We start from the raw sequence: 24555 nt of genomic DNA on the forward strand, positions 1-24555 counted from the left end.
TTGGGAAAGGAATGTGCAAATTAAGTGCTCAATCCAGAAGCATTTAACAGACAAAAGAGCTTGGAAGGCTCCAGTCCACATAAGAAGTCTTCCAGGAGACATACAAGATACCATGTGTAAATTGGCTTCTGCCTGTAAAGACTGAGTCATGCATGGACATGTGACTTGCCCGGGTGACTCCAGAACTCTATCTTGGAGCTGGACTTTGCATAGGAGTGAGGAAGGGGGTCTCCACCCACAGGAGAGAGTCTATTTAAACCTGTGGGAGACCCCTCCATTTTGTCTTCAGCTGACTAAAGGAGAAGCCTCTCCACCCCCCCAGGATACTTAAAGGAAACTGGAACAAAGGACAGTAGCTACGCTGGGGGTGGGAGAGGGGGGGTGATTGCTGGACCCAGGCTAAAAGGAGATTAGCCTGTAAAAGGAAGCATTCTGGAACTGGTGAGGATCCTATCTGTATTTAGTTTGATTAGACATAGATTTACACATTTTACTTTATTTTGCTTGGTAACTTACTTTGTTCCGTCTGTTACTACTTGGAACCACTTAGATCCTACTTTCTGTATAAAATCACTTTTTATTTATTAATTAACTTAGAGTATGTATTAATACCTGGGGGAGCAAACAACTGTGCATATCTCTCTATCAGTGTTATAGAGGGCGAACAATTTATGTGTTTACCCTGCATAAGCTTTATACAGGGTAAAAGGGATTTATTTGGGTTTAGACCCCATTGGGAGTTGGGCATCAGGGTGCTAAAGACAAGCACACTTCTGTGAGCTGTTTTCAGGTAAACCTGCAGCTTTGGGGCAGGTAATTCAGACTCTGGGTCTTTGTTGAAGCAGACAAGAGTGTCTGGCTTGGCAAGACAAGGTGCTGAAGTCCTGAGCTGGCAGGGAAAACAGGGATAGAAGTCATCTTGGCACATCAGTTGGCAGCTCCCAGGGGGGGTTCTGTGATCCAACCTGTCACAGCCGCCTTTTTTTTTTTTTTTGGTTTGCCACTCTGGCCGCCCTGCGCCCTGGTAGTTTTGTTTGTTTGTGTGTTTGTTTTTCTTTTGTTTCACCGATTACTTTCAGTGCGCCACTGTAGGGGGCGGGGGGCGCGGAGGAGGGGAGCGCCCTGCTGGGAGCAGGCTGTGCACTCCGTCTGCCCCAGCTGGTGCCAGGTCTGCAGCAAGCCCAGCAGCCCATGTCCTTCCCTCCCTGCTGACCAACGACTTTCAATTCACCTGCAGGCAGGAGCGGCCGGAGCCCTCCCAGCAGGTGGTGCAGCAGGAGGGGTCGAGTGGCTAGCGCCCCAGCTGAAGGAAGCCCTTGCCGCCCCCTTCTCTCTCTCCCCCCCACTAGCTGGGGCATGCACTCCACTGCCCGGGGCACGTCTGCAGCACAGGGAGTCCGGCTAGCCAGAGTGAAGCCTCCGCCCGCCCAGAGGCTCGCCAGCGCAGCCAAGGAAGGCAGCCACGAGCCGCCAAGTAAGTGGCACTGAAAGTTTGCACCCTGTTGTGTTTTTTTTTTTATTTTTTTGTTTTTCTTTTTTGGTTCACCACTCGGGCTCCCTGAACCCGGGTTGTTTTTTTGGGTTTTTTTGCTTGGGCTATCAAAAAAGCCAGAACCAACCCTGACTGGGATAGCTACCCATAATGCACTGCTCCCAATGCCACCTGTGCGCTTGAAACTGTCAGTGTGGACAGACTGCAGTACTTTCCCTCCTGCACTGTACGAAGGAGGGTTTAACTCACAGCGCTCTTGTCATGGTATAACCCCCACTCTGAACCTTAGCGTCCAAAAGATGGGGTACCAGCATGAATCCCCCTAAGCTTAATTACCAGTTTAGATCTTGTAGTGCTGCCACCAACCAGGACTTGCAGTGCCTGGTACACTCTGGTCCCCCCAAAACCTTGCCCAGGGGACCCCAAGACCCAGACCCCCTGGATCTTACACAAGGAAAGTAAACCCTTTCCCTCACCGTTGCCTCTCCCAGGCTTTCCCTCCCTGGGTTACCCTGGAAGATCACTGTGATTCAAACTCCTTGAATCTTAAAACAGAGAGAATGCACCTTCCCCCTCCTCTTTTCCCCTCCCCAAGAGGTAATACAGATTCAAGCTCCGTGAATCTAAAACAGAGGAATTCCACCTTCCCCCCTCCCTTCTCTCTCCCTTTCTCCCACCAATTCCCTGGTGAGTACAGACTCAATTCCCTTGAGCCTCAACAAGGGGAAAAAATCAATAGGTCTAAAAAAAAAGAAAAGATTTTAATAAAAGAAAGAAAAAAGTAAAAGTTGTCTCTGTAATCAAGATGGTAAATGTTACAGGGTCTTTCAGCTTATAGACACTAGAGAGAAGCCTTCCCGCCAGCACAAATACACATTAAAATCCTTCCAGCAAAATACACATTTGCAAATAAAGAAAACAATCAAAAAAACTAAACCACCTTTCTACTTGTACTTACTACTTGAACAGAAAATTAGAGAGCCTGTAGGTACGTCTGGTCACTCTCAGAACCCAGAGAGAACCATAGACAAACAAACAACACAAAACAAAGACTTCCCTCCACCGAGATTTGAAAGGATCTTGTTTTCTGTTTGGGCCTCTGGTCAGGTGTTCCAGGTTCACTGCCTGTAACCCTTTACAGATAAAAGAAACCAGGTGTTCCAGGTTCACTGCTTGTAACCCTTTACAGGTAAAAGAGACATTAACCCTTAATTATCTGTTTATGACAGCTCTACATCGGCAAGTGTAGCCATACCCTAAGTGTCATGTGCAGCTTTCTGAAGCCAATCTGAAGAATTTTCAAAGGAACTCGAAGTATAGGAAAGACAAGGCTAACCTGCAGAAACTTCACAGATTTAACCTTATCTTTAGGAATAGAGAAGAATGTTCAATTTAAAGGCATCATGACACTATTCTCTTAGTCACACAGTTTATAAATGGAACCTTAATATATTTATAAAGAATTAATAAATGATTGATAGATGTTTTAATAAATAATCAAATGTTAGAATCCAACGGGTCACTAGGTTTCGTATAACTACGGCATAATTATAACCCCTTCCACTGATGTGCTTATTACCCTCTGTAAGACATACTGCTCCTTTCTGTAACATAGCTAGGGTGACGAGATGTCCCATCCTTAAAGGGAGAGTCCCGTTTTTAAGCCTTCCTGCAAGTGTCCCAACTTTTTCTTAAAAACGGGCAAATTGTCCTGTATTTTCTGTCTCCCCTCACCCCCATCAGTACCAGTGGGTCCTGCTGCTGGTGGATCCCTATTCTTCCCCTCCCCGACCACCAGCAGGGAGGGGAAGAGGGGTCCAGTGGCCAATGATGGGGGTGGGCGTGCAAGGCTAGCGGTGGGGCAAAGCTGCAGTGCACAGGGCCAGCTGCTCCTCCTGCTGGTCCATCAGCACAGTCCCACTGCATATTGGCTCTTGGCCAGCAGGACCCTCCCTCCTCCCTATTTCCAGCTGGCACTGGCTGAGTGCTGTGAGCTGCGATGGCTGGTGAGTGTGGGCAGGCGCCAGCCAGTTACGTGTCACCTCTGCTGCCCACCCATCAGCCCTTTACATGCTCCCGTCTTGCTGTCTTCTCCCTTTAAAACCCAGCCCCACTGCTCCTCCATATCCCCCCTCCCCCCGTGGCTGGAAGCAGCTCCCATCCCTACCGTACCACACTGTGCCGAAAGGCTGCTGCTGGCCATTTTCTGGTGTGAATCCTGGCAGAAAGCGAGGGGAAGGGGCATGTGACCCAGCATGCTCCCCTCCACGTGTTGCAACGTGGTCCCAGGGGCCAGCCAGGCATGGAGGGTGAAGAGCGCTGGGCAGGGAGGGTTGGTTTGGTCAGTCACCCCCACGCCTTGTGAGAGAGGTGTATGGGTGTGTCACCTCTCCTGGTGTGTGTGTGTGTGTGTGTGTGTGTGGGGCGGAGGGTTGTGTGTATCACCCGTCCCAGTGTGAACTCTAAAGCCTTAAAGATAAGATAAATAAAAGGAATCCAACTAGGCAGTATTTCTATTTAACGGGCTCAGTCAACTTCATGTTGATTTGAACGTTTGTACTGCATAGTTCTGATTGAACTTGCTTGAATACTAGTAATTTTATCAGGTGTCCCGTATTCAGCATAGGGAAATATAATCCCCCTAAACATAGCTATTAATCAATCATTAACCCTTTATAAACAGAACCATAATACTGAGTATGACCATATCCCTTTTGTTCAAAAGTTTAAAAATATGTGAAGTATCATGCAACTGTAAATATAGAGTTTGAACAGTGAAAAATCATTGCATCAGACAGCATGTACAGGAACAGGAAATCATCCTCTACATAAATGAGCATGATTCTCAATGAACAAAGTCTGCCGTGGCTCAAGAGAGAAACTTGGCCTGTTGAAAGCTTAAACCATAAGTAAACACTGGCTCTGAAGTGCCCATCATATGCAAATACCTTTTTGAGAGTAAAAGGGAGCCAGCCATTAAAAGGCTGATTTAACGCTGATCCTACTCTGATACAAGAGCACACATTTCTCAGTACTTGAGATAAGCAAGACATTATGCACAGACCCTGATTTTATAATTTATCCACTTAACCTCGTAACATTTAACACACTGGAACACTTAACCCCTCTCTGCTTCAGTTTCCCCCTCTCTTTCAAATGGGTATAACACTATGCTATCTTATAGAGATGTTAGAATTAACTCTTTAACGACATAAAGTGGAGAACAGAGAGGAGTCATCACTGGAAGGGGAGGAGATTTGATGGAAATGGATATATATACATACAGTGCAGTGCCCCATTGTCTTCAATGACCAAAGAGCCCATACCTGGACCCTTCCTCTGCGACCTACTGTACGCTGCCCCTGCCTCAGTCACCTCAAGCAAGGAAAACGGAAACAGACACACAACAGAGGCAAGGGCTAGGTAAAAGCAAGTACTTATTTATTGTGATCGAGGTCCAGGACTCAAAGTGGATGTCTCCCTACTGCCCATAAGGGATTGCCTGTACTTGCAGAGCTAGAGAGACACGCAGGAGAGTCACTGAGAGATCTGGCTCTAGACAAGACAAATACCTATGCCAGTCAACAAACTACACTACACAGAGATTGGAGAGAGTCAGGGAAAAACCAAAATGAGTGCCTCAACTTTTACATTTGGTCACAAATCTGTGGATCCTGGGGCTGTGAAGCTGAATTAATTCATGCTTGTAAAGCACACTGAACTCTTCACATGGAAGGAGCTAGAGAAGTGCAAAGTGTTATATTATCATCCTGTTGCTTGATCACTGTCTGGGTGGATACAAATAGATTTTTTTTTAAAAAATGCTAAACAAATTTGGATCTTCTGTAGGTGCAGAGAGACTATTTTCTTCATTTCCGTTTATTCAACTAGTTCTGTTCATGTACTAGCTCATTCAAAGTTAAGAACCCAACTGGAAGCTGAAAAAGGAGGAATTGCTGTTTTTCTCTTCCACTCTATTAATAAAAAGTAGGTTTGAGAGAGTAAGATCTACTAGTTCTAAAATCCTGAAGGACAGGATAACCAGAAACAAATCAGTTAAATTCATTAACCACAGATAATACTGCCTTTATTTAATAAATTGGTTAGTTTTAATGGTTTGATAAACTTTTTTCTTATGTATCCAGCACTTTTAAGGTCATTATATTTAATAAAAACAATAAAAATCTATTTTTCTGAATTTTAATTTAATTTGAATTTCCACTCAAATAGAGTATGAAAAAGGTCACAAATAAAAAAATTAATCATCTACTAAAAATGAAATGCCTCATTCACCATTTTCTAACAATAAAAAATGTCAAAACAAAGAAGCTGAATAAATATGTTAAGCTATATTGTTGCTTAAATAAATATGTATAGATATAGTGTATCCTCCCAGTTAGCAAAAATCACCACCAAATTTTGTGTAAAGGCTATATTTAGTTGCAAGTCAACAGGCTTTGGTTACCAGCTAATGAGAAATCAACATTTCCTTAAGTAAACTACTAAAAAGTACAAATGCAAAACATGATTTAAATGGTGGTTTCCTGCTTGTGGATTTAATTAAATGGTCACTGTATAAAAGGACTTTTTTTTTCCTGAGAACCATGCGATAGACCTGATCCCCTCGGTAATTTATAGCTCAATTTTCTCTGTCCATGCAGGTAATGGAAATTGTGTCTGAACCATGTGGAATCTTCCCAGGATCAGATCTGTGAATCCAGAATGCAAATCAAAGAAGGTTTTCTGGAGGTGAAGGGGGTCAGGAAAGGCATGGGTTGAGATAGCAAAGATGGATTTTGCTAAACCAAGATGGGATGTTTCTCTAGAAGTTATGCTGTAGTTGAAACAGGAATTAATTCAGGAAAGTCCTACTTCTCCAGTACAGGAGGTCAGACTAGATGATCACCAGGGATCCTAGAAATCCATATGCCATGGAAAAACATGGAATTTAGAGATTTCCTGTAAAAAGACAGTTTTTACATTTTGTGGAAAAATAAAAACATATATTAACTATTAACTAAATTTTACTGAAAGTAGTGGTGTCACTTATTCAATGCATACAATCTCCCCCTCTTGTGGTTGATTTTTGAATGCGTTTTAAATTTACATAGCTAAACATACTCCAATAAACTGCTTCCAGTGTAGGGAGGTTACTCAACAGCATATAGGGGTTTGCGTTTTCATGCATCTCAAATTTCACTTCAGCCTCCAGACGTGAGTAATTAAAGTTATGAAAAGAGGCCAAAAACTTTTAAAACCATCCCTAAAGATTGTGTCACTGAGTTTGGCAAGGAAAAATTTCACGTTGATGGTAATGTCCTGTTCTGTATTGCAGCAAGGCTATAGATTACATTCAAAGGCAGACAGCTGTAGAGCACATGGAAAGTGTTAAACAAACTGAACAAAAAGAAATGAAAAAAAGGCTGAACTTGCAGGACCAGCAACAGTAAAGAAACAATTCACTGTGACTCTATCATTCAAGTGTTTATGCATTAAAAAACCTCCACAATTTTCTGAAAATATATAATACAGACATACAAATATTTGATATTGGTAAAAAGTACAAATTGCAATTCTATTAATTTTATTTTATTGTTTGATCATAGAGTGTCAGGGTTGGAAGGGACCTCAGGAAGTCATCTAGTCCAACCCCCTGCTCAAGGCAGGATCAATCCCCAGGCAGATTTTTGCCCTAAGTGGCCTCCTCAAGGATTGAACTCACACCCCTGGGTTTAGTAGGCCACTACTGAAACCACTGAGCTACCCCTCCTCCCCAATGGCACAGGTAGGCTTTGAACTTGCTTAAAAAATTGTATATATATCAATAAACCATTGCGTTGAACAGATACCTATACATAGTGTGACTAGAGAAACTAAAATTCAGCTTTTAATTTTAATTGTGGAAAAATACAGATTTTTGTGTCTTTTTACTGGAGAATTTTGGGGATTTTCTTATCACAGAAAAATAGGATCCCTGATGATCAGAATGGTCCCTTTTGGCCTTATCATCTGTGAATAACATTGACAAATGGAAACTGTACAATTCCTCATTGTTTGGGAATCAAGATTTTGCAGAGTGCATCTTCATTTGAAATCATGACAAAGGGGTCAATGCTAGAAGGTGCTGAGCACTCTCATCTCCTACTAAAGTATACAGATGCAGGTCAGTCACACACATCGTCAGGCCATTTGGTGACTCGGACAGCTGCAGATCTGGAAATCAGGACGCTGAGCCACTGCAGAGATGGAGATCTGAGAGTTGAGGGCCCCCAGAACCTTGCAGGACTGGGACCTAACTGAACAAATCCAGTCCATTTGTCTTTTGGAACTGCAAGTTGAATCCATCCCAAAAAGTAGCTCCTAATTTAGTGTATCCCAGACTTCTTATTGCTTTGGTTAATTGTCTAGCGTTGGCACCTGGAAGATCAGTCGCTTCCGCAGGGTTGATTTTATTTCTGGCATCTGCTTTTTCCCATTAAAATCTTTGTCTCCCATTTTTTGGTTGACTTGTGTCAGGATGGTCAGCAGATCCATGCACCTTAAACACATTACAAGGAGAAAAAAGAGTTACACAGAAATACGTGGTACTTTCAAACTAGGACTTTGAGGCTGGTCTGGGAAGTTATCCATGTTTGCTGGATACCATGATCTCTTGGGACACGGACAATGGCTTCCTCGTACTCCTGGCTAGTCCCTCAGTTTGAATACTATGTAATCATTACACTCCACATATGTCTGAAGAAAAAAGAATTGCAGAAAGGCCACTCTGGCCATGGCTACACTAGAGAGTTGCAGCGCTGGTGAGGGGGTTACAGCGCTGCAACTTAGGATGTGGCCACACTTGCAAAGCACGGCCAGCGCTGCAACTCCCTGGTTGCAGCACTGGCTGTACACCCGGTCGAGCCTCGGGTGTAGCGATTCCGTCAGCAAGTGTGGACCCCACCAGCGCTTTTATTGACCTCCGGGGTATAAGGAGGTATCCCAGAATTCCTGTCCACAACAAACCAGAAGAAAGGGAGAGCTTGGAGTTCAGCCAAACTGCTTATTTAAAAAACAAACACAGCTCCTGTTTGCTGAGCTAGCGGAGGCAGGCAGGGGAGTTACTTTGGAATGTTCACAGCTGTTTGCTTGAAGAGAGAAACAGCACGCTCACACGGCAGAGGGGGAGGGGGAAGTCCGTGAGCAGATACTTATCTGGTCTGACGCTATTTAGGAGTACATAATTTGCATTTAGTGAATGAGAGAGGGGTGGGGGAAGGGGGTCAGAACTTTTAAAATGATTGAAGGTAGGCACGGTGTGTCTTCCAGTCCTTAGAACTTACAAGGCAGGGAGCTGAGAACAGTGTCAACTCCAAAAATCCATTCTCTCTGTCTCCCCCACGCTCCCTGTCACATTCCACCTCACCCCCCTCTTTTGAAAAGCACGTTGCAGCCACTTGAATGTTGGGATAGCTGCCCACAATGCACCACTCCCAACAGCGCTGCAAATGCTGCAAATGTGGCCACACTGCAGCGCTGGCCCTACACAGCTGTACGAACACAGCTGTAACTACCAGCGCTGCAGAACTGTAAGTGTAGCCATGGCCTCAGTGTAAGTTTTTCTACCAAGTGACATTTGTCTTCTGTCTTGGTACTGGTTAGGAACAGCATTTAGATAATATGGAGAAACAAATGAACACATCACCCACTCCCTCACCCAACTCTTCATGATGCTACACAAGACTTATCACCAGACACCATTTCCCTTCATTTCTAAACAAAAAAACACTAGCAATTCTTTTTTTATAGGCCAGCAGCCTAGCGAAGAGAGGTTCTTGCCATTGTTCTTTACCAAAAAGATTTGCCTACTTCCACTGACTCCCATTAATTCCCATTGGAAGAACAAAATCATTAGTCATTTAATATTGTAAAATACTATACAGGATACATCTGGGGAGGGAGTACAGTGTGGAGGATTGAGCTGGAGTGCCTGGAGGTCCAGCGATATAATCCTGGCTATGCTGCTGATTCATGTAACCTCAGGCAAGTCACTTTAAGTCAGTCTTATTTGTAGAACAGGAATAACAATATATACTTAGCAACGTGAAAGAGGGGTTGTGAGGTCTAATTAATGAACATGCAGTGCTTTGAAGATGCAAAGTGCTATATACAGTAAGTGGAAAGTACTATTGTCAATGAGTTTCTATTAAGCTAGTTTAAGAAAGTGTTTCTGGGAGAAATGCGTTCCACCTCTTCATCAGTCCTCTACATGCTATTAAAATGGGGAATATGAGTAGTACTTACTGTGGGCAGAAAGACTCTATTTCCTTGCAGAGGCACTGAATGAACGCGCTGCCTCTCTCTATGTATCTGTAGCACTCAAAGTCTTCCACTGTAGCCATACTAATGAGGATATCAGCCCAGTCAGGAATGGAAGGCAAGGGTAAAGCATCTGCCTCCAGCTGTCGAGAAGAATCTTCTTTCACTGGGATACTTTTCTGCCCTGTCTTACCTTGGCAAGCTTGAATAAAGAAGAGCTTGGGTTTGCCAGCGAGCGAGGGGCACTCAGATCCAGTGAAGCAGGAGACCAGATCTTTGATGGCTGCAGAATTCCAATCTGTCCCACGTATTTTACCTTTTTCACCATGTGAGAGTAAGCAGCAAATGAAACAGTCCATGTTGCTATGGTCCATGTTGCTATACTTTTTGATTGTCTTACAGATTTCCTCTGCTTCTAGGTTTCGGTGCTCAATTGTCTCAAACTGAAGCCACTCAAAAACCCGTTTCAGAGCCTCTGGGAGAGAAAGTGAGAAGGAGAGTCAGCACTCATTTAACATAAACAGAGGAGAGGGAAGAAGATGAAACTGTAGGCACTGCACTGGAGAGCAAGAGACACTGTCAGGTAGTTTCGAAAGTGTTACAGTCCCACGAAGAAGCCCACCTTATTGTTCCACGCCCTGTCACTCCTCTTGGATCAAAATGATACTGGTTTAGCAAGAAATACACAGCTATTCATTTACTTCTGATACGATGCCTTTGCCTTGACCATCATGCTGTCTTCCCCTAAAAAAGCAGGTTTCACTTCCATAGCAATTAATCATTATACATAAGAAGTTTAGTTTGTTTAAACATCTTTCACCAACTTCATGCTGCACAGATTTGAGATACTTATGAATAGCTCTTGATAAAACAAGAGGAGGAGGATGTACTTATTTAAGACTGGATTCTGCCACTCTTCCAAGGAGTAATTCCTTATTCTGCAAATAGTCCTGTTGACATTAATTACTCTGCGCAGAGCAAGAGCAGCAGAATGTGGCTCTTAACAAAAGTAAGGACCTACACAGCTTTCCCAGTGTAGTGGGCGAGAAGAGTCTTCTAGAGAAAAGAGGGTGACTGGGAAATGAGCAACTGGAAAGGGGTCAGAGTTAAAATTCAGCCATATACGCTTTTTGAAGATGCAGCGTTAAGAAGGAAGGATGTGTGGATACAGATAGACACGGAGTTATTGCAGGAGGAAGGGCTTAGAGGCAAATGGCAAGATGATAAGATAGTTGGATTTGTTTGAGCACTGCTGCAACCAGATGTGTCTATCTACTGGATCAGAACACTTTCTAACTGGCAGTGTGGTCTCCTTATATCCTCCAGTTGCAGACTGTAGGTTAAGTGAACACAGAATTGAGAGCTTAAGGACTTTCTGGCAGTTCTAAGAACACAACTATTAAAAAAAAAGAGAGAGAGAGAGAAGAGAAGTCATCAAGCAGAAAGACGCCGTAGCAGAAAAGGCACACACATACATACACACTCTATATAAACAATAGCTTATATGCAGAACAGAAAGACTTTCCTTCCTTAAACTACATTTTTAGCATATTCAGTCCAAGAAGGTAAAAAGAAGTCTGTCAGCTATAAACAGACAAATTCTAGTAGAGGAATTGACAAGGAGACTAAAAGGGGTGTTTTTACAGCAAGATAACTAATCTGAGTTAGCTCTCAGGCTGTAAAATCCTGGCAGAGACATCCTCTCTTGTTATGCAGTGTAGGCAGGTGAGGTCATCCACAAGTGAGCAGTGTAGTGTTGACCTCACCTAACAACTACAAGGTAAAAACTACTTGTATCTCCATTAGGCTTTTATAGAGAGAGCACTAACACGGGTTAATTATCAAGCTGTAATAAGACCGCCCTTTTTGGCAGTGAAGAGACTGTAGCTTTTCTGATACCATAATGGCCAACATGTCTGTCAGACCAACCGTGGAGGGAAGGGCGCTTGGTGAGAGTGGTCTTGTGAAAGGAAAAAGTGACAGCACCATAACTTATCCCTTCCACAAATGAGGGTAGATTAAATTTTTCCCTCAGACAAAGTCCAACTTCGAAAAAAAAAACCAGTAGTTCAACAAGCAAAATACTTACCAGCATCTTTGTCTGTGCCTTTCCTGATTTCATCAGGATTTTTAAAATCAGAGTTGTTCAGTATCACACAATAGCCATGAGGATTATTCTCCATCGTGTATGGGTTCTCGAGCTGTAGAGATGTACAGAGCATAATGACAAGATCGCAAAAGCAGCATAAAGAGCTGTAGGTTTTAAGGTACCCAAAAAAGTAATGGGACAAAGCACAGATTGTTATCCTGCCTCATCTAAGCCTCGCAGACATACCACAGGCTGGGGCGCTGGGGACGCGGTGTAGGGGAAGTCTGTGAATCTGGCACAGTTCTAGCCTCTGCCTGCAGGGGGATGAAAGGGAGTGGGGAAATAATAACCCTATTTCCTCCCCCCTGAGCACTCCCTCCCTCCCCTAAGGCGAGATTAGTGTTCTGGAGTAGAGGAAAAGGGAGCAGGTATTTGTCCCCAACCCAACACCCTGCCCCCCGCCCCCAAAAGCACATGGTGGGGGCTACCTTTGAGATTCCTGCTCCCTCCCTCCTTTGCTTGGTGTGATTAAATGGTTCTTATCCATTGATTAAGCATGATTTGAGGGAGGGAGGGATGTGCTTAACCATGACTGCCGGAAACTCTCCATTTGCTTCAGGGTGTCCTGGTGGTTCTCTTCCCCTCTCCCCACTTCCCCAATGGCAGACATTGCTCTGTTTCCTGCCACTAACCCTAATGGGGTGTTGATCCTCAAGCAACACAGCAAAGGGTGCGGCTTACTCTTGTATTCTGGATGAGGGCTCCCTAGGCCCTCACCAACAATTGTAGGGGGGGTTGTAAATGGGATTTATGCCCATCAGGGTCAGGAGCAGAGCAGCAGTTCAAGGTAAACATCAGGATTTCTCACCTTTGGCACTGACACTGCTTCCTTTGCTCCCGATTCACCTGGGCCCACAAATGCACATGTTTTAGGGCAGGGAACTTCCTGGTGAATATGACCTACAAGGGGCACAAAAGGACATTTAGAGTCAAAAGGGAGGTCTTAACTTTAACGTAATTCAGTACAAAGAATGGTATCCAAATGATCTGAGGGAGTGGGGTGCGGACAACTTCCAACCCCTAACACATGGAAAACTGCTCACATTTTCATTGTTTACCACTTAGATAACGTCTATACCTTAGCACCTATGGGCCTACCACCGCTTAATGTCAGGTTGATTTTAGGTGTATTTAGTTAGCGATGATTCGTTCTATTTTTAACCATATGAATCAAGAGAATGAGTCTCCATGGCACTGACCATGAAATCTGTACAGGCTTCAGAATCTAGGCGGGAAACAATGCAGGCAACAAACATCTTCATGGTTAGTGCAGTGACTGGACTCTTAGCTACATTACATTTAATCAAGTGAGCCTATGCTCTAGTTCATACAGGAATTAATTCAGGGAAAGTCTTAAGGCCTGTGTTATACAGTAGACCAGATCAGACCACAAGGGTCTCTTCTGGCCTTATAATTTATTAATCTACTTAAGGAGCTGTAACAAAATACCTTCACTAAATGTCAGTCTCTGAAAAGGAGGTTCCAAGCTCGTGATCAGTTCATCTGGGGCTGAAACGTGAAGAGACAAGAAGAATGATGGACAAATTCAACCGAGGCTATTCCAGATCTCAGTGCAGCAAGACTCTCAAGGCCTCAGGTTAGTTACAAGCCTAGTCTTCAACAGAAACTACCCTGAAGTCTTAAAGGACAAACAGCCTGGGCAGATGAAGCAACTCATCCAGTATACACACAACTCTGGTGAGCCTCGCTCTCTATGTGAAGTTACCTAAACTGTCAATACATTAGATCATGATCAACTGACACAAGTTTTCAACATGGGAAAGAAACCCTGTGGCTGTACCAGTTCTGCAGCTTCTTTGGTATATTTGTCACGTCCCACTGAATAAGACTTCCCTTGAGATTTTATTTTTAGATATTGGAGGAGATCCCTCTTCCCATTAGTGACTGGTGATTCTCTTCTCTTCCCTTCCAGGAATGGGTTCCCCTCATGCCCTCCTGGTGATGGATTAGCCCATTGACAGGTTGACCATTTCTGTTGCCCTGGGCTGAAATAAAGGTCTTGTCTATACTACAGAAATAACAATATTTAAACAGGATTGTGAAAAATGGTTGTAACACAGGCACCTACTAGGGTCAAAACATAATTCTCCATCACTGTTATGACTGAAGATGTAAATAGGGTTTAAAACAGTAACAGTTTAACCTATTAACATTCTATCAGTTAAACAGTTAACGGTTAAGAAGTTCACACAGGCGGGAAACTAGGAGTGCAAGGGGTCCCCACTCCCGGCCCGGCGTCCCAGGTGCAAAGCGAGCATCAGAATTTAATCATTAACCAAAACCAATAAGACTGATGCTTATCAGTTAGCCATTTAAACTTTTACATCCCTAGTTATGACATTTTTGTACTGTCTAGACCAGCAAAAATAAATCATAATCATGTTTAAACATGGCTGTGCTGAACAGGTATTTTTTTTTGTAGTGGCAACAGGACTGAAAAATATGTCCCCTTCCTGCTCAACCTAAAGAGATGAATTAATGAATTGATGAATTTTCCCCCATGGCTACAGTCCTTGTCTACACTAGAAATTCCTGGAAATCTCCCACTGTTGCAATGCCTCTAGAGGTAGCAGTGGGGAGCACGACTGTGTAGTAGACACTGATGTTTACTGTACTGTTTACACCTACCCTGAGCGGCATTAGACAACAAGTGGTGGTAAAGCACCAGTGCTCTGATGACACTAGTGCTTCCACTGTTGCTATCGCTGGTGGGAGAATTTTTATAGTCAAGATTAGACGCAGCCACTACCTGCCTCAGAGCCACTATTTGCTCTACTCACCAAACAGGTGACACTTCACAAGTACATCCTTAGAGGAGCTGGGAGAAAGAGTCCAAATGCTCTAAGAGCCATCCAGGAGGCCTCAGAGAAACACACATGACTAAGCCAAATGCAAATGAGAACCTGCTATGAAAGATTCTGTGTATTCTCACTTTCCCCTGGCCGCTGGATGGTGCCTCTCAATAACTGTTTCCTAAACGTTGAGCCTGTCAGGTGAACAAGTCACTGCTTCAGACCCAAAAGCTCATCAAGAACACAGTAACTGGAAGAGCTGGAAACGTCCCAGTTTCTGTTTTAAAGCATTTGGCACTGACTTGAGTAAAAATATCTCCCTTTCAAAACCTCTCCATGAATCTTCTTTCCAACCTATGCACTAGCTCATGGAAAATAAAGCCTTGCAACTCACTGACAGCAAGCTCTGTAAGTCTACGGACTAGTCTCCCAAGGGAAGCGGTGCAGGTCTCAGTCTTAAAGACATTTAAAACTAGACTGGTCAAAGCACAGAAAAATAATACTATGGAGAACAATTTTTCAATAGTTCCTAAGGGGGCAGACTATTTCGAATGTCTCCCTCATCACCACTTCCTTTGATCCTCAGGGCTCAGTCAAAAGAATATTCAAATGGGTAGTTTAAAATCATTACCTCGTGTTTCTACTTCATAGGTATTAATTTTTTGCGCCAGGTCAGGTCTAACGTCCCGTAAAATACTCTTCAGCACCTTCAGTTTGGTTTCATTCATTATCCCAGCTTTTTCCATTTCTATAAAGAGCTTCAATATTGTCTGTTTAAAAAAGTATGATTATGTATTAGTTTCAGGTACCACCACATATTAGGCATTTTTCAAACCAAAAGGAAGGCCAGGTTCCCTGCTCTGAGGAGGCTGAAGACAGAAACAGACAAAGAATTGGGAGAGTGCAGGGGTGGAGAAATACTCCAAGTTAGAAGGTGGTAGCGGGTGTCGAGATGTGAATTAGCCACCTCATGGGAAAATAAATTAAGCTAAGATAGGGGATTTTAGGGCTGGTCTGCATATGTTTTTTCTGCGCATATGTAACAAAACAGATTTTATTAAAGCAGTGCAAACCACTAATGTAGATATTCTTAAACTGGTTTTGCTTAATCCAGTAATTGACCAAATTAAATGAAACTAGAATAAAAGTGTGGTATAACCCTGGATAAGTGCATCTCTATTCCAGATATGTAACTAATATGGATTTTTTAAAAACAATTTAGTTACACTGCTGTAAGTTTTCCATTACATAAATTATTCCTAATTACTCCCCAAATTTGTAATTGTATCAGATAATCTGCCCATAGGGACCATAGCAGATGTAGGGCTTTTAGGGAGACTTTTAATGCAGGCCTTGTGGATGATGAACTCAGGAAGGGTGCTTCAAAGCTAGTTATTTGTCTGTCTAACCTTCACCACACCCTGGGAGGCAGCTAGGTAAGTATCATTATTCCAATGTTACAAATAAGGAAAGGGGCAGAAGGGTTAAGTGACTTTCCCAGGACCACACGAGTCATTGGCAGAGCCAGGATTACAATTTAGGATTGTCTGACTTCCAAACCCTGTGCTTTTTCTCCAGACCACATCCTCCTCCTTTGGGTGTCACCCAAATATCAATACCCTGGAAAGCAGTGGGTAGAGAAGAGGACCGTGCTGAATTTGTGGGAGGCAGAGGCAGGGAGATGGATGGTGTGGCTAAGACCATGAGAATGTGGGAAAGGCTGATGAAATGGTGGGGAAAGGAGACTAAGACAGAAGGGAGAAAGAAAGACCCATTTTCTAATGGAGACCATCTCACAGCTCTTCCACTTATCATGAGCCATCCCCACTGCAGGCTGGGATTTACATGCACCTGTTTTCTCTACCTCCTTCGAGGAAAGAGTTAGACTATGGCTACTACAGACCTTACAGTGGTGCAGCTGAACTGTAAGCTGTCTGGGTAGCCGCTCTAAGCTGACGGGAGAGAGCTCCCATTGGCTTAATTACTCCAGTCCCTGCTGGCGATAGCTCTCCCATCGACTTATGCACCAGTCTGCTCAGCACTAAGTTGGCATAAGTTATGTCGCTCAGGGAGGTGGCTAACCACACCATTGAGCAATATAACTTATGTCAATTTAAGGTGTAGCATAGCCATAGCCAGAGACTCAGAACCAACTTTGCACAAAAAGCCACCACAATTAAGTGCTCTTACAGCATTGTCCTGAAGCTTCTTCTTCGGTAGCTCCTTTTGCAGCAGGAATCTTACACTGGCAACTTCTTCACTAGTTATTTCTTCAGAGATTCTGTAAAGTAGTTGCCTGACAATAAGGGAAGAAAGGAAGCAAATTAGCCAAAATGAAGATTACCTGAATGCTGTCAGGTATGCCCCATGTGCCTGACGGGCTGGTCCACAGTAAAGGAGTTTGCTTCATCCTTAACACTGCTATGTACAACATCCTTGAAAGCCAAGGCTGAGAACAACATCACGGTATCAGAAAGTCAGTGCAGTCCAAAGTGAAAATACTTGTTCTCAGAAGCACTCAGTGGCAATGCTTCCAGGAACGAGACAGTACATAGCACACATCAGGTTGCAAGTAACGTAGGTAAGGCTCAGGCTCTGTCTGGATTTGAGAGGAACAAATCCAACCCAAAGTCTGCTTGACCCCTCTCTAGTTACAATAAATACTATGATTGTGAGATAATTTCCAGGAAAAAAAACTTTCTTGATACCTGAAACCTGAAAAATGTAGATGTCACTGCTGTCGGAATAGTACCAAGGACATAATCAATAACATTAGAGCATACAGCTAAATACCTGTCCTGAAGTGTGCAAGATGCACAGAGCCAGACTGAGAAGAATAAAATTCTCCCTGGATTTGTGTGGGAGATAAAATGGAAGACAATTCAGGTAGGAAACAAGAATGAAGCTGGACATAACTGAACATCTCTACCTGGGCCTTTTAAGCCCAAGAGGCTCCAAAAGGTCCTTATTATACTCCATACCTATATGGTGAAACTTTTGCCTTGTTTGGGATTTGAAGTTCCCTCTCCATTTCATCTCTGCTGGAGCTCAGTTTACCAGTCAGGAGGTCTATGCGGTTTACTCTAAACAGTAGCTCCTTTAAGAAGGACAGATCATCTTCCTCTATCAGTCTCAAGTTCTGAAGCTTTTGGAAGAAATCCTTGGGATCCTGAATGTCTTCCTGATTCTTCAGTGGGATGTGCTCCAGACTCAGAAACTTCAGAGCCATCAGGGTTTCCGAGTCCAGTTCCTCGCTGATGAAGAAGAGAAGCTTGTATATATCTGCGCTCATTTTATGGCTGAGAGATGAGGAATCAGATCTAAACACAAAGTGAGATGATGATGGAATGATGTGATTGATGAGTGAGGTCAACACAATTACAAAAGGAGTCACGTCACGTGGACTGTTCCCTAATAAATGGATACATGCTACAAAATACATATCTGATATCCCCCTGTCATAGTTTTGATGTTAGGTCTCTTTTGTCCCCTTTCAATTCATCAGCTTTAGGAATTTGCACTTGGGAACAGAAGCAAAGGTAAGAGAAAATGTCATGGAAACAAGATCCTCCTGCTTTCCCTGGGGGAATGTTTGGGGTTTGCTGGCAGCAGAATCAATCCAGCTGCATGCAAGTGCTTCCTTTTTTCTTTCCTAGATCCTGCCTGTTGTGCTTTTGAAAATCAGCATTATTCTTTTTCTAAAGATTCAGTGCTACCCAGAAGCAAGAGCCATATATCTGACACCCATTTCCCCTAGATCTAAAATCAACGAAGTGAGCAATAAATGAGACCCACAGAACATGAAATCATGGACCATGTTCATGTCCTGTATGTATGTATATCTCCTTACTATATGTTCCATTCTATGCATCCGATGAAGTGGGCAGTAGCCCACAAAAGCTTATGCTCAAATAAATTTGTTAGTCTCTAAGGTGCCACAAGTACTCCTGTTCTTTTTGGGGATACAGACTAACACGGCTGCTACTCTGAAACCTGTCATCACAGATGTATGTCTCAATTGTAGTAAAAGCTTCCCTAAGCTACTATTGCTTCTATAAACATTTTTTTTCTGGCCCCTGCAGGTCCATGCAATCAGGCCACTCCAATTTAGATAGGAAAGATAATTCACTTTATACTCATTGTCTCCAGCACTTGCAAACTACAGCTCACTTACAAGCTAAGCTATTTACTATCACACTGCACATTTGCAAGATACAAATCAGATAAAGAGCATACTGATAATTTCCAAAGCTCAAGTAAAGGCTAGAGCCACACATTTCCCATTTCACTCTGCACCCAGGGCCAGTGCAACCCATTAGGTGACCTAGGTGGTCGCCTAGGGCACTAGCATTTGGGGGGAGGCATTTCAGGTCCTTTGGTGGCAACCGCGGCGGCCGGATCTTGGACCACCCCAGTCGTCATTGGCATTTAGGTGAAGGGAGCTGGGGTGCGGGGAGGGCCGCCTGCAGCAAGTAAGGGAGGGGCAGCACACAGAGGAACTGCTCCCCACCCCAGCTGACCTCTGCTTCGCCACCGACCCTAAGCACGCTGCCCCGCTCTGCTTGTCTCCCTCCCAGGCTTACGGTGCCAAACAGCTGATTGGCACCACAAGCCTGGGAGATGGGAGAGTGGAGCGGTGACGCGTGCTTGGGGAGGAGGGGGAGCAGAGGTGAGCCGGGGTGGGAAGCTGCCGCACAGCTCCCCAGGCTGGGGGGAGCTATCATGGGGGGGGGGCCTCAGGACGGGGGGGAGCTGCCGCGGGGGGGTGCCTTAGGGCAGACAGCTGCCACAGGGCTCGGGGAGGTGGGGGCGCAAGGTGGAAGTTTCGCCTAGGGCGCGAAACATCCTTGCACCAGCCCAGTGTGCACCTAAAGCCCTCAGTGACCTTTGAATTCTCAGTCATGGATTACAGTTAGGGCAGGACACAAGTTCAGTAGAACCTCAGAATTGCAAACTGACCAGTCAACCACATACTTCATTTGGAACTGGAAGTACACAATCAGCAGCGGGCGGGAGGGAGCAAATACAGTTCAGTATTGTCTTAAATGAAACTACTAAAAAAATAAAAGGAAAGCAGCATTTTTCTTCTGCATAGTAAAGTTTCAAAGCTGTATTAAGTCAATGTTCAGTTGTAAACATTTGAAAAAACAACCATAACGTCTTGTTCAGAGTTACGAACATTTCAGAGTTATAAACCACCTCCGCTCCTGAGCTGTTCATAACTTTGAGGTTCTACTGTACTGAATTTAGAACAGGCCTCGGAATTTGGGAATATGGAGCATGAGGCTCCAAGAGTCCTTAGCCCATACTGTGGGAACAGCAGCATATGCTGCTAGACTGTCTGCCTCATTGCAGAGAGTGCTAGCCAGTGCTCTGCTCCCTCTGTGACAGCACAGGCAGAAGGGACATCCAGGGGTATCAGAGGAGGGTGAGGGTTTGGGAGAAAGAATCTATCGGGTGGCTGAAGTTCTCTGAGTGGGCTCTGTGGGGGACCCCCTCTTAGTATGCCTGGAAGGTCTCTCTCCTCCTGTCTTTTTCATTTGGACACCATTCTGCGACTGATATTGTGAGAGAACATTTAGTGTGGCAACCCTTTGCCAGAGCAAGCCAGCATCCCGCTGTCAGAGTAGTCAGTAATCTATGTGTATGGCAGCAGTGTCCAAAACCCCCTATGGGGTCGGGCTCCCCACTTGCAGTTGGCTCTCTTTGAACACAGGGCAGCTTTGTGTAGACCAGGTTTGTGGTTCTCAGGTAAAGAGTTGACTGATTGCCAAATTAACTTGAGTTAATTAATATAATTGTAAATGCTAATCCAGACACTCTGCAATAGTTCCATGACACAAACGTTTGTGGCTGACTTGAGGACCCATTTTAAGGTAGACTGCAAAGATTTGAGGAGTGTATGGATTAGCATTCACAATTGTGTTTGTTAACTTGAGTTAATTGACAATCATTTAACTGATTACTATACAGTAGGACCTTAAACTCTTGTCTAGAAAAAACCAGTAAAACTGAGTCCCTGTCCTACAGAGCACACTATCTAAAGCTCTGCTTCCCAACCCTCGTTTCTCTTTTAAATGTATGCAAAACTAGTTTTGAAACAGATGAGAATCTGCACGTCTGGGCCATATGAAAACTAATGAGACTAGGCACATGAGTCATTCAGACAGGAGTTGGTGCTTTCAGCTGCTTGATCTTATTTGCTACTTCTTTGGAAAAAGAAAAAAAAGAATACACACCTGATAGCTAATTGTCAATATAGGATTGGGGGAACAGTCTCCTCTGACACACATGCATACCCCTAGATTAAGGTATAAGCAATTTATAGCCATAAAAATGATCTTTAGGTAAAGGGAATTAAATTAATTTCACTTTCACTTTCAAACTTTCTATAAACTTTAAGCGGTATAGTTTATTATGTATACAGAATAGACAGTGTATCTGCATGTGTACATGCCTGCCTGTGCGGATAGTGTAATAAAAATTCTAACTCCATTGTCTTCTTGCAGTAGATTATAATCCAAAACAGGGAGAGAAAAACTAGAAAGAGATATTGGTCTAGCAAAACTCGGTTGCCTTCAAGCATAAAATGATATTGAAGTTAAGGATGTTAATTTCACTTACTTTTGGGGTCAGGCAGATCAGTGGATGAAATGCCTCTGGATCTTGTTCCTAGCAAAATTCAGTTGCTTTCAAACATAAAATGAGATTGAAGTTAAGGATGTCGATTTCACTTACTTTTGAGGTCAGGCAGATCAGTGGATGAAACTTCCTAGCAAAACTCAGTGTCCTTCAAACATAAAATGATATTGAACTTAAGGATGTGGATTTCACTTACTTTTGGAGTCAGGCAGCTCAGTAATGAAATGCCTCTGGATCTTGTTCCTTCTCAGTCCCAACAGGAAGTCATGCAACAGGAAAGGACTGGTCTCGAGACTGAGTGTATTGTCATGTGACTTACAATAGTAGGTTAAGTTAAATGACAACAGAATGAAAATTGTGATATCAATACAATGACAATAGAGCTGTTCGCTTCCAGAACTTGTCATCATTACAATTTCAGTTAATCAGATATTGCAGATACAAAAACAGAGCTTGTAAAAATAAAACAAATAACTGGTGAAAAACGGGGGAGTTGGAGCACAGCAGGTAGCATAATCAGGAGACCTCCTAATATGAATGAAGACTTGAGTTGTTTCCTCTAAATGAAGAATTAAAGAGTCAGGAAAAAAACAGGCTTGCTTCAAAATGCTTTTCCACTTTAAAGTTTGTCTCTGTCCCACTTCCCTGCTTTGCCATTGGATCCTTCAGTCCAGGGGTGGGCAAACTAATCCAGACACTCTGCAATAGTTCCATGACACAAACATTTGTGGCTGACTTGAGGACCCATTTTAAGGTAGACTGCAAAGGTTTGAGGAGTGTATGGATTAGCATTCACAATTGTGTTTGTTAACTTAAATTAATATATATAGAAACTGTATGACGGGTCATGAATGTTCACAAAATTGGGATTGGGGTGCGGGAGCGAGTGAAGGCTCTGGCTGCGGGTGTGGGCTATGGGATGGGGCTGCAGGCTCCGGGATGGGTCCAGAAATGAGGAGTTCAGAGTGTGGGAGGGGGCTCCAGGTTGGGGCGGGGGAGTGGAGTGCGGGGGGGATGAGGACTCTGGCTGGGGGTGCAGGTTCTGGGGTGGGGCTGGGAATGAGGAGTTTGGAGTGCAGGAGGATGTGCCGGGCTGGTATCAAGGGATTCGGAGGGCAGAAACGGGGATCAGGGCTGGGGCAGGGAGTTGGGGTGTGGAGGGAGGCTCAGGGATGCAGGCTTTGGCCAGCGCTTACCTTAAGCAGCTCCCGGAAGCACCAGCATGTACCTTTTCCGGCTCCTATGTGGAGGTACAGCCACGTGGCTCTGCACGCTGCCCCATCCGCAGGCACCGCCCCTGCAGTTCTCACTGGCTGCGGTTCCTAGCCAATAGGACCTGTGGGGGTGGCACTTGGGGCAGGGCAGCATGCAGAGCAGAGCCCCCTGGCTGCCCCTACCAGTAGGAGCTGGAGGGGGACAGGCTGCTTCTTCCAGGAGCCATGTGGAGTGGCCTCCTACCCTGCTCCCTGGCTGGAGCACTGGAGCAGGGCAAGCCTCAGACCCCACTCCCCAGTGGGAGCTCGAAGCCCTGATTAAAACAAATGGCGGGCTGGATCCAGCCCATAGGCCATAGTTTGCCCACCCATGCTTCAGTCCCATCTATCTTACTACAGTGTCCATCTTTTCTTTGCAGTTGGATCATTTTTAACGTGCAATATTATTTTTTATGGAAATTTATTTTATTTATATAAAAGAAAAAAAGAGAGAGACAGGCACCACCACCAAATACACAACCAGCACTCAGTGAACACATGGAACTGTAAAGTCTAAATGTTCTCTTGAATGGTGTTTCAGAAAGATATATTGTAATGAATTGGCAATTACCACTGGCCAAAAAATAATAATTCTGTTTTGCAATATATTTACAGGTTGCAAAATCTGTTTCTGGTCCAATGCTGAACAACAAAATTGAGACCTTTCCAAAATTTTCATGAAAAACACCAGCAAGGCAGACACAATGCCAAAATAGCCAAGCGTTCAGTGGTTAGGTTAGGACCCTCACCTCCAAAATTAGGCAGAGAAGAGATGGAGGTTTCAACGAAAAGAGAGAATGAATACATGAAGAGAAAAGATCTCCAAGATCCTCTCCATTTTAGAGAGCGACACTAGTTTTAATTTTCCTTAGCATATGAATTGCTTTTGATTACCAAGCAGTTCTCTTACATATCTTTGTAATTTCCAAATGATCACTCAAAGTTATTGTTTTCATTTATCATATGATGCCATCTCTAATTGTAGGCAGATGTGGATTTCACCATTAGTACAGGAATACTGTCTCAATACCAGCGTTGGTGCATGTCCAATCTTCATGGGTGTGGGGGAAACAATCAGCAAAGTCTTTTGTCCACTGATGTTCCACAATGGTTTGTCTGGTGTCTTTTGGTCTTCTTCTGTTGGTCAGGAGATGACAAGTCTCGTGGCAGTATTTCACACTTGGCAATGGTTCTCTCCTGACTGGCAGGGTTTCCAGTTTCATAGCAAACCCTTTTATAGTTACAGCGTGAACACTTCCTATAACATGGGAAATTGATGCAATGCAGCAACTCACAAGCATTTCATGAAGTCCAAACACATCTCTATAAATCTAATAATACCTATTTTAACAATTCTAACACACAGGTGAGCTGGACTGGTTTGCAGCTATGCCTTTGTCATTTGTTCATTGAGGCCTAGGTGCAGGAGCAGGATTTTATTACTGTACTATGAGAATTAATGTATGATTTGATTTCATCCTGTCAGCCACCCTTTTTGAATAGCAGAAAGGAATGACAGACCAGAACAATCCATATGACTGACTATGGTCACTCTTTTGTTTTAGGATAAGTTATAATGTCTACTATGGTTTCCTATATGCATTACAAATTAGGCACTCTAGTTAAATATACATTTCTTTGTTTTAAGGTTTGGAAGTAAGAGATGGGCTCTTGTATTGTGTCTATGTTAAGGAGATTAGAGGAATGTTGAGGGCCTGAAGCAGCAATGTGAATTGTTTTAGTTATAAGATTTAGCAAGGCTTGATTTACAATGTATTCTCCTGAATATAAAATACTGCTGTCTGTATCCCTTTGAAGGTTTCTGTAAGAGATTGTTTGTGTGAATGAGGAATGCATGCATCAGGAAAAGATAAGGTGTGAAAGCCATCACAAATGTCCAGATGGTCA

The 24555-nt window shown here is 43.7% G+C and overlaps 1 protein-coding gene and 1 long non-coding RNA gene across 5 annotated transcripts; one reads left to right on the forward strand and one right to left on the reverse strand.

Moving 5' to 3' along the window:
• The first annotated feature begins 414 nt into the window (after nucleotides 1–414).
• Nucleotides 415–15081, forward strand: LOC127030405 (uncharacterized). Its single transcript, XR_007768385.1, has 5 exons — nucleotides 415–441; nucleotides 1238–1474; nucleotides 6154–6241; nucleotides 10210–10799; nucleotides 13416–15081. It is a non-coding gene; the product is annotated as an uncharacterized LOC127030405 (long non-coding RNA).
• LOC127030402 (caspase-8-like) lies at nucleotides 5910–22289 on the reverse strand. Of its 4 annotated transcripts, none has more exons than XM_050916822.1 (9): nucleotides 21591–22289; nucleotides 17734–18072; nucleotides 16943–17048; nucleotides 15384–15522; nucleotides 13389–13448; nucleotides 12748–12839; nucleotides 11880–11991; nucleotides 9776–10265; nucleotides 5910–8030 (listed from the first exon to the last, which is right to left on the reverse strand). In XM_050916822.1, the coding sequence occupies exons 2-9, from the start codon at nucleotides 18042–18044 to the stop codon at nucleotides 7889–7891; spliced, it is 1452 nt and encodes a 483-aa protein (XP_050772779.1). In that variant the 5' UTR covers nucleotides 18045–18072; nucleotides 21591–22289; the 3' UTR covers nucleotides 5910–7888. The 4 variants fall into 4 exon arrangements, with proteins under 4 accessions (XP_050772779.1, XP_050772780.1, XP_050772777.1 ...); XM_050916823.1 differs by lacking the exon at nucleotides 21591–22289 and adding an exon at nucleotides 21377–21580; XM_050916820.1 differs by lacking the exon at nucleotides 21591–22289 and having other exon boundaries at nucleotides 17734–19207.
• Nucleotides 22290–24555: the final 2266 nt, after the last annotated feature.

Source organism: Gopherus flavomarginatus, chromosome 10, assembly GCF_025201925.1.
Source record: "Gopherus flavomarginatus isolate rGopFla2 chromosome 10, rGopFla2.mat.asm, whole genome shotgun sequence".
NCBI classification, from domain to species: Eukaryota; Metazoa; Chordata; order Testudines; family Testudinidae; genus Gopherus; species Gopherus flavomarginatus.